The 10,114-nt window shown below is 46.5% G+C and overlaps 1 protein-coding gene across 1 annotated transcript in view; it reads right to left on the reverse strand.

Annotated features, from left to right (window-relative positions):
• The window catches only part of CRTAC1 (cartilage acidic protein 1), a 173,745-nt gene that overhangs the window by 57,649 nt on the left and 105,982 nt on the right, over positions 1-10,114 (reverse strand). Inside the window, exon 3 of the mRNA XM_006831226.1 lies at positions 9,238-9,434. Coding sequence (XP_006831289.1) covers positions 9,238-9,434 — 197 coding nt within the window. The remainder of the gene's footprint in view (positions 1-9,237; positions 9,435-10,114) is intronic.

A 10,114-nucleotide genomic window follows, 5' to 3' on the forward strand; every position in this document is an offset into this window, starting at 1 on the left:
ACAGAACTCGTTATAAACTGCCATGAAATAATAGTCAACATTTGTTAAATGAAAAAAGGAGCAGCACTGTGAGTAGAGTACATTACTGTTTTTCTAGAAAAGTGTCTTTCGTGTAGCCGATCTTCACTGACCATTCTGTGAAGTTAAATGAAGTAAAAATAAGATTGAGGGCTAACCCACCCAGTACCCATGCTCCGGGTCCCCGAGGCCAGGTCCCATGGGCAGGAGAGCTAAGGGCCATGCAGTAAAGCAGGAAGGGTGGGCTAGCTCAGGACCGTCGGGGATGGCTGCAGAAGGCCCCAAGTGCCTGAATATGCAAGAGGGTATGGGACTGGCCTCTTGCTCCCCTGGGCCCTGCATAAAACAAATTGTCTTGTATTTTTCCAGGTCACTTAAGCGCTAAGCTAGCTACCTGGTTCAGGCCTCCTTTCCCTCTGCCTTACCATTTTTCAGTTTCAAACCCACCATGTGGCTGTCAGTTTGCTGTACTATGGTGGCTGGCTTGTTGTTGTGATGCTGGAAACTATGTCACTGGTATTTCAAATATCAGCAGGGTCACCTCTGGTGGACAGGTGTCAATGGTGCTTCTAAATTAAGACTAGGAAGGCAGACCTGACACTCTACTTCCAAAGATTAGCCAATAAAAACATTATGGATCAAGTGCAACCACTGGTTTCTCCCTGTCTGCACCAAAGAAGAGTGAAGAAAATCTAAGACGCCAGGAAACCATTACATTAGTCCATTGTTGACCACTCTGAAAGGGAACTCAGTAGAAGGTTCTGGATAGAATGGGAGAAAAACTCAAAACCCTAAAAAAGGCCAGGCCTACTAATCTGATAGAGACCGAGGGAACCTCAGAAACTATAATCCTTCGACACCCTTCAAACCTGGAACTGAGTTTGCCCCTGTAGATCACCAATAGATAGGACTTGTGTGTGCACAATTACCACAGGGAGGTACGCACTTCTCAGAACAATCAACTACACCATACCTGGAGAGCAGCATTGGCCCAGGGACAATGCTCAAAAGGCAGGAAAGGATGGAAAAAAAAGTTTGAAGGGAAATAATGGTAAACAGGGAGAAAGGGGAAAGAGTGCTGTTACATTGTGGGATTGCAATCAATGTCACAAAACAAAATGGGTTTGAATTGTTGAGTGGAAAACCAATTTGCTATGTGAACTTTCTCCCAAATCACAATGAAAAGACCCCAAACAAATGAAAAACCTTATGGATCACAACCAAATCTTGTCTGACAAAGTGCTAGAAGGCATGACGCGATGGACTCAAACACAGCAGGACCCTGAAGATGGTGCAGGTCTGGGCATGGCCGAGCTCTGCCATACGTCTTAGATACATCTCAACTTTGACAGCAACAGCAATTCATAACGTTGGGCCCACGTCTGGTTAAGTCGTCTCATCTGGGGCTGGCTTGTTCACACTATGGTCCTTTTCTCTTTCTGCTCTCAGACTCCATGTCCCCTGGGCAGGGAGGGCGGCCTCTGTCCCTCTGCCCAGGACACTAAAGGCTCTGGTTTTCTTCCTGGTCACAGGATGGTGTCCTGGTGGCACAGTGGGCTAAGCATTAAGCTATAAACTGCAGTGTCAGAGGTTCAAACCCACCAGCTGCTCCTAGGGAGCGTGATGAAGCAGTCTGCTCCCGAAGAGACTCAATGTCTGAATCCTTATGGGGCAGCCCCACTCTGTCTTACGGGGTCACTGTGAGTAGAAATCAGCTTGGTGGCAGTGGGTTTGGTTTTGGGTTACTATGTCCTGGATATCATATGAAGTAATTTTGTATCCATTAACTCAGTTCATTCAGAGATATACTTATTGAAATTACAAGCAATGTTTTGTGTCCTAAAGACACAACTGTGAACAAGACCAAGTTTTACCCCCATGGACTTTAGATTCCAGTTGTTGTTGTTAAGTGCTGTCGAATCGGTTCTGACCCATAGCGACCCTGTATAGGGTTTCCAAGGAGCAGGTGGTGAGCTTGAACCACCGACCATGTAGTTCAAATGACTTTGCAGTCTGACGCATTAGCCCACAGTGCCACACCAGGACTCCTTAGATTCCAGTAAAAGATGAAAAATAACCGAGCATATAACAAACTGCCCAACAGTGGCAAATACTATGAAGCGGCAAGAAGTCAGTTAAGGGCACAGGGAGTGACGGGGGTGCTGTGTTAAAGAAGGTGTTCAGGGAAGAGCTCATCTGAAGAGGGGCCTGAGCAGAGGGAAGGAATGAGCCCTGAGAACTTCAGTAGGCAGTGGCTGTTAAGTGCTGTCGAGTTGGTTCCAACTCATAGTGACCTTGTCTAGGGTTCCCGAGGCTGTAAATCTTTACGAGAGCAGAAAGCCTCATCTTTCTCCCACGGAGGGGCTGGTTGTTGTTGTTGTTGTTATGTGCCGTGGAGTCAGTTCCAACTCATAGTGACCCTGTACAGGGTTTCTGAGGCTGTAAATCTTTATGGGAGCAGAAAGGCTCCTCTTTCTCCCACAGAACAGCTGGTAGTTTCGAACTTCTAACCTTGAGATTAGCACCCTGATTCATAATCACTATACTACCAGAGCTCCTTATTATACTGTTGTTGTTATGTGCCATGGAGTCAGTTCCCACTCATAGCGACCATGTACAGGGTTTCCAAAGCTGTAAATCTTTACGAGAACAGAAAGCCTCATCTTTCTCCCGTGGAAGAGCTGGTAGTTTCAAACTGCTGACCTTGCGGTTCGCAGCCCAATTCATAACCACTACGCTACCAGAGCTCCTTGGAGGGGCTGGTAGGTAACATAAAACTCACTATGCTACCAGGGTTCCAGGATGCTACAGACCAGGGGTGGGGAATCTTTTTTCTGCCAAGGGCCATTTGGGTATTTATAACATCATTCCTGGGCCATACAAAATTACCAACTTAAAAATTAGCCTGCTATATTTGGATGGCTGGAACTGTAGTTGCCTTGGCAAGGCCAAACCAAATGAATGATTTTGAGGGCCTTCTATGGCCTGTGGGCTGGATGTTCCCCACCCCAGCTATAGATAGGCAATGGTATACTTTGTACATCATCTAAGGAGCCATTGGAGGGCTGAACCTATATGAAGTTGAGATGGCTGTTCTACAGATGTGGGAGTTGAGATTGAAAAACTTTGAGAGTCTTGCCCAAGGTCACTCAGTAGGTAAGGTGCAGATCCCAAGTGTGTACAAACTGACTCTCAAAGGACACAGTGAATGCAAGGCCTCAGCTCTCTTCTGGGGATGCCAATGCTTATATTCCAAAGGCTGGCTGGCGGGTCCTTCCATGGAGCCTTCCAACCACTCCAGCATAGGCAAAAGAAGCCCCTGTCAACTGCTGGGCAGGCCTGGGCTGCCTGGGAGCTCCTACAGAGGCTCTTAGGATCCCCAAAGTGGCAGGGTGGTAATGGCTGTGCCAGCTGGGCCCAGGGGAAGTGCTGACATGGCACAACTCTCCTGGCTCCACACCCGGCCCACTGTCGATGAATCGACTGAATCACTCAACTGAAAAATTAACTCAAACCCATAGACATTCCTCAAACCCATAGAAGGTCACAGGGAGCGCTGCCAGGCAGGATGCTCTCACCCTAGCCTCTCCTAAATAAACACTGTGTCCTCCATCCCAGGACACCCAGGGCCCTGCCTGGGACGCCTGCTCCCTCTTGTCTTCTCTCGGCAAACTTTCCATCAGATCTGACAGCTCGTCCCCAAATTGTTCTTGGGAATGATCTAGCAGGTTCTAAGTGAGCTCTTGGGTGTTCAAGGTCTGGCCGAGGAGACAGGGGTACAAAAATGATCAATAGGGGAGCTTTGCTTACTAGGAGATTAGAGAGGGGGTACTTACAGAAATACACCACTGTGTTGAGGATAGAGTGTGAGCTTTGGAAGGCAGGATTTGTGTCTTTAATTCAGGGAGAGGTCTCCAGTGCTTAAACAGTGCCTGGCTCAGAGTAGGTACTCAATAATTATTTGTCCAATGAATGAACTGGGCTATAGTTGGGTTGCTCTTTTATGCTAAGAAATTTTCAAGATAGCTGCCTGAACAACTGACTGGAAGAGAATCATATTTGTGTCCATTCCAAAGAAAGGTGATTCAGAAGAATGCAGAATTTATCAAACACTATCATTAGTATCACATGCAAGTGAAATTTTGCTTAAGATAATATAAAAATGGTTACAGTAATATATCCAGAGGGAACTGCCCAAAACTCAAGCGAGATTCAGAAGAGGACATGGAGCGAGGGATATCATTGCTGATGTCAGATGGATCTTGGTTGACAGCAAAAAATACCAGAAAGACATTTACCTATGGTTTACTGAGTATGCAAACACATTGACTGTGTGGATCATAACAAATTATGGATGGCATTGCAAAGAACGGGAATTCCAGAACACTTGCTGTTATTGTTAAGTGCCGCCAAGTTGGTTCCGACTCATAGTAAACTTGTATAGGGTTTCCAAGGAGTGGCTGGTAAGTTTGAACTAACGACTTTGTGGTTCAAACTCACTTAATTCCAGAACTGTTACATAAACCAAGAGGCAGTCATTTGAATAGAACCGGGCTTTGAACAGAACTGCATGGTTTAAAATTAGGTAAGGTGTGCATCAGGGTTGTATCCTTCCACCATATTTATTTAATCAGATCACATGCCAAACAAATAATCTGAGAAGCTGGACTATATGAAGAATGTGGCACCAAGACTGGAGGAAGACTCATTACAAACCTTCCATATGCAAATGACACAACTTTGTTTGCTGAAAGTGAAGAGAACTTGAAGCACTTAGTGATGAAGATAAAGACTAAAGTCTTCGGTAGGAATTGCACCTCAACATAAGATAAAAATCCTCACAATTGCACCGATGAGCAACATCATGATAAAGGAAGAAAAGACTGAAGTTGCCAAGGATTTAATTTTACTTGGATCCACAGTCAATATTCAAAGACCAGGAGTTAGAAAGCCAAAAGGGAAGTACATGCTCAACATTGCTCAAGATGAACCAGTTTAAGAAAAAGTTCAAGTCTTGACTTGCTGTACTGAAGGATTCTCCATATGATAAGCACCGGACAATGAATCAAAAGGTCCTTGGTTTGAGCCCACCACTGCTCCATGGGAGAAAGATGAGGCTTTCTGCTCCCGTGGAAATTTAAAACCTCAATAACACTATACAGGGTCTCTATGAGTTGAAACCGACTCAACAGCAGTTAACAACTATGTCAAAAAGAAATGGTCAATATTCAATCATTTCAAGTGGTAGCCTATGGTCAAGAACTGATGGTACTGAAGGAAAAAGTCCAAGTTGCACTGGAGACAAGGTTCCAGGCACTGATATAACACAAATTGAAATCTTTCAACAAGCTGATGTGGCAATGGAGGTGCTCGCTTATCTATGCTAAGAATTCGGAAGATGTACCCATTCCAAGAGAGGTGACCCAATGGAATGAGGAAATTATTGAACAATAGCAATAATACCACATGCAAGTACAATTTTGCTGATGATAATAATAATAATAAAAAGCTGCAACAGTACATCAGCAGAGAACGGCTAGAAATTCAAAACAGATTCAGAAGAGAACATGGCAGTAGGGATATCACTGATGTCAGAAGGATCTTGGCTGAAAGAGAATACCAGGGAGATGTTTAGTTGTGTTTTATTGATTATGCAAAAATGTTCAATTGTGTGGCTAACATTTGAGAAGAATGAGTATTCCAGAACACTAAATTGTGCTCATGAGGAAACTGTACACAGACAAAGAGGCTGTTGTTCAAACAAAACAAGGAGACACTGATTTAAAAAAAAAAAAAGATGTGTGCCAGGGTTGTATCCTTTCACTATACTTACCAGTCTGTGTACTAAGCAAATCATCTGAGAAGCTGGATTATATGAAGAAGAACGTGTGATATGCAGATGATATAATCTTGCTTGCTGGAAGTGAAGAGGACTTAAGCTACTTACTGATGAAGAACAGTAGATTGCACCTCAGTGTAAAGAAAACAAAACATCCTCACAGCTGGGCCATTAAATAATATCATGATAAATGGAGAAAAAAATTGAAGTTGTCAAAGATTTCATTTTACTTGCAGCCACAATGAATTCTGATGGCAGCAGCAGTCAAGAAGTCAAACGATGTATTGCATTAGGCAAATCTGCTGTGAAAGACCTGTTTAAGTGTTCATGAGCAAAGATTCAGTTTGAGGACTAAGGGTGCACTTGATACAAGCCATGGCATTTTCAGTCACTTCATATGCATATGAAAGTTGGACAATGAATAAGGAAGACCGTAGGAGAATCGATGCATTTGAGTTATGGTGTTGGAGAAGAGTATTAATTGACTGCCAGAGAACAAACTAATTTGTCTTGGAAGAATTGCAGACAGAATGCTCCTTAGAAGCCAGGATAGCAAGATTTTGTCTCTCATACTTTGGACATATTGTCAGGAAGGACCAGTCCCTGAGGAAGAACATCATACTTACTAAAATGGAAAGTTAGTCAATAAAGGAAGACCCCCGAGGAGATGAACTGACACAATGGCAGCAAAAATGGGCTCAAACATAGCAACAATTGTGAGGCTGGCACAGCACTGGGCCGTGTTTCGTTCTATTATGCATATGAATCATATGCAGATGTCGCTATGAGTCAGAGCTGACTCGACAGTACCTAAGAGCACAATCAATGCCCATGGAAGCAGCAGTCAAGAAATCAAACAACATAGTACATTGTAGAAATCTGATGCAAAAGATCTTTCAAATGTTAAATAGGAAAGATGTGCACCTGATCCAACCCATGATATTTTGAATCACACTATTTTTAATGCATGTGAAAGCTGGACAGTGAAGTCTTTGAATTATGGTGCTAGTGAAGAACATAGCTAGAATAACAAAGCTGTCTTAGAAGAAGTACAGCCAAAATGCTCCTTGGAAGTAAGGCTAGACCTGTTACCAGGAGAGACCAGTCCCAGGTAAAGGACACCATGCTTTGTAAAGTAGGTTAGCAAAATAGAGGAAGACCTGCAACAAGATGGGTTGATGCAGTTGCTGCAACAGTGGAGAATGGTGCGGGATTGGGCAGGGTTTTGTTCAGTTGCACATGGGGTCTCTATGAGTCAGAACCAACTCGATGGCACCTAACAGCAACAATGTTGGGTTGACAGTTGACCTCACCTACTCTGACTCTTGGTCAGTGACCCTCACTCTTGAATGTACATGGGAATCCCCTGGGGAGCTTTCAAATCTGGTGATGGGGCCCTGCCCCAGAGGTTCTGATTAGATTACGCTGGGAACTGGGAGTGCTCAAAGCTCCCCAGGTGGTTTGGATGTGCATTCTGGGATGGGATTCACATTGGGCCACTCTAAGAGTACGGGCAGGGATGCTGCTCTAGAGAAACTTGAGTGGCTCCATTCCAGGTGCTCTGTGCTAGCTAATTGTGTGTGTGTGTGTGTGTGTGTGTGTGTGTGCGCAGTCTGTTCCCCTCCTCTGGCATCTTGCCTGCTGAGCCCATCTTGAACACCCCCCTTCCTTGGTTCTCCCCATTTCGGCTTGTCTGCCCTCCATCATCTTCCTTGGGCTCACAGGCGTCCCTCAAAGCTGCTCTCTTCCTGACCTTGCCTCACATTAAGAGTTGATCAGCCCATCAATTAATTGTGTCCTCGTCCAATCTTGGCTTGGTTGGAGAGAGGGCAGTAAATCCAGCTGGGTAATCATGCCCTGATATTTGTATAGGGATAATTACTATCTCTCAGGCCTCACTTGGTGGCAAGATGAGATGAAAACCCATAAAACATCACTCAGGGCTGTGGCTCATTGTTTCTTGGCTGCACAAGGCTGGCAATCAGCCAGCCAATACTGCCCAGTCCAGCCTCTGGCTCAGGCCCCAACCTCTTCCCCTACCATCCATGCTACTGGTAGGGGCAGTCCAGGGCTGGGTTCTGGGTTAGCAACAGTATGGGTCCAGGGGAGAGCCAGTGTGGGAGCGGAGGTGAGGCAGCGAGGGTGGTCCCCAAGACAATGAATGCATAGGTCTGAACCTCAGGGTCTCATCCAGGGCCAACCCAAAGGAGAGTCCAGAGCACATCCAACCTGGCCCCACAGGGACATGAGACCCTGCATCTCCAGGTGGATGTTATAGCCCACTGGAAGCAGACTGCATTCTAGTGGGCTGAGGTCAGGCCTAAAGGATGGAGAAGTCAGGGCAGGGACACTCCTCCAAGAACACAGCCCCAAATCGAAAAGGCGGGAAAGTGTCTTGATTAAAATGAAGGATCTGGAGTCAGATTCCTGGGTTTGGATCCTGGACGTACGAATTGTGTGGCCTTGGGCAAGCTACTTAACCTCTTTGTGCCTCAGTTTCCCTAACTATAAGGAGGGCACAGCAGTGCAAACCTAAGAGTGCTGCTGCCAGGCTTACAGCAGACAATGGATGTGAAGTGCTTAGCTCAGGTCTGGCACATAGTAGGTGCTGCTTAAGTATTAGCTGTTATGATTGCTGTTGCTATAACGTAGCCCTCGAGCACTCCTTCTGCCACTTCTTCTTTAGTAGTTAGGGCCGTGGTCCATGGGTCAGCAGCACCAGCATCATAGCTAAGGAGCCCCACCCAGACCTACTGAGTCAGAATCGGCATTTCCACAAGACCCCCCAGGTGACTTCTAGTCATCTGTCAGTTGGAGAAGTAAAGATTCCATGAACTAAAGGTCTGTCTTCTTCAAAGATGCTTCCCCAGCACCTTGCCCAGGGTCTGGTATAGAACAGGTACTCAGCAACTTTGTGAAGCTCAGCTCAGGAGTCTGAAATCCTGTAAGTGTGTGTGTGTGTGTGTGTGTGGGACACTGGAGGATTTCAATGCATTTTAGAAAGGACACCCCCCCAGACCCACCATGAAAGGTGGTTCCAGGGGTTTGTCTGCTGACTCTGTCAGTGACCCAGGTGGGAAGTGGTGAGTGCTTGAGCCAGGGCAGGAGCATGGGGCTGGAGAGGAGGGAAGAGGTTGGGTGGAAACCCAGAGGTGCACAGGGCACAAGGTCTGTCCGTGTCCTCCACCTTCAGGCTAAGTGACTGGTGTGAGAGCTACAAGCGTCATGCAGGAGAGGAGAATGAACTCATCTACTGGGGCACCAGGCAGTCCTGGAGGCAGTGTTGCCAGCAAGGGCCAGCCCCCCCAAGGCCCTGCCTCAGATGTGGGGAGAGAGGAAGGAGTGAGGAGGGGGAGGTGGGCCTGAGGCCCAATCCTTACCTGAGAAGGCATTATTGGTGTTGAGGAAGTAGATCTCCTCTCGGCCATCCCCATCAATGTCACAGGCCGTGACCCCGATGGCGTTTCCCTGACGGTCCCGCAGTGCGTAGTAGGGTGAGCTGCGCTCATCTACAGCGATGTTCACCAGCCGTTTCTGGGCCCGGTCATACTTCAGAACGAGGTTGGGACCATTGTACCTGGAGGAGAAAGGAGAATGGGATGTTGGGGAGGAGCAGCTGGGACCAACACCGATTCCACCCAACCAAAACAATGGGCAATACAGCCAGGAGCTGTCCCAAGGGACTCTCGCCAGCTTTGCCTGGAGGTCCCTGGGTGTGTGGTGGGTGTCCCTGAATCTGATCCAGGCCAGGGAATGTAAAAGTCACCGGGACCTACATGGGACACAGTATAAGGAGCAGGGGCAGGGTGGTGGAGAGGAGTGGCAGCCAGTGACAACAACCCCCCCTACACAGGTTTCATTAAAATAAAAACAAAACAACACCAAACCCCACCCCACAACCTCCCTCATATTTATTTTGTCCATTTTGATGTAAAAGGCACTTTTAGCCTACCAACAACCAAGCAAGGTAGGCATGGGAGACAGTATTATTATTAACACATTTTAACAGCTAAAGCTACTGATGAAGTTTATCAAGGAAACAGGTGCAGAGGTTAAGTACCCTTCCCAACGTCACGCAGTAGTAGAGGAGCAGAAGTCTTAGTTGTTGAGGTTCGGAAGGACTATCTCCTGATCGAAAATACCAGCATTTAATTGGTGGGTCTGAAGTAAGGATCTCAGGCAGGAGAATATGAACAGAACCGACTCCATGCCACATCACCACCACCACCACCACCAAAACCACCATCACCACCACCA

The sequence above is a fragment of the Chrysochloris asiatica genome, unplaced genomic scaffold (assembly GCF_000296735.1).
Source record: "Chrysochloris asiatica unplaced genomic scaffold, ChrAsi1.0 scaffold00003, whole genome shotgun sequence".
Classification (NCBI taxonomy): domain Eukaryota; kingdom Metazoa; phylum Chordata; class Mammalia; order Afrosoricida; family Chrysochloridae; genus Chrysochloris; species Chrysochloris asiatica.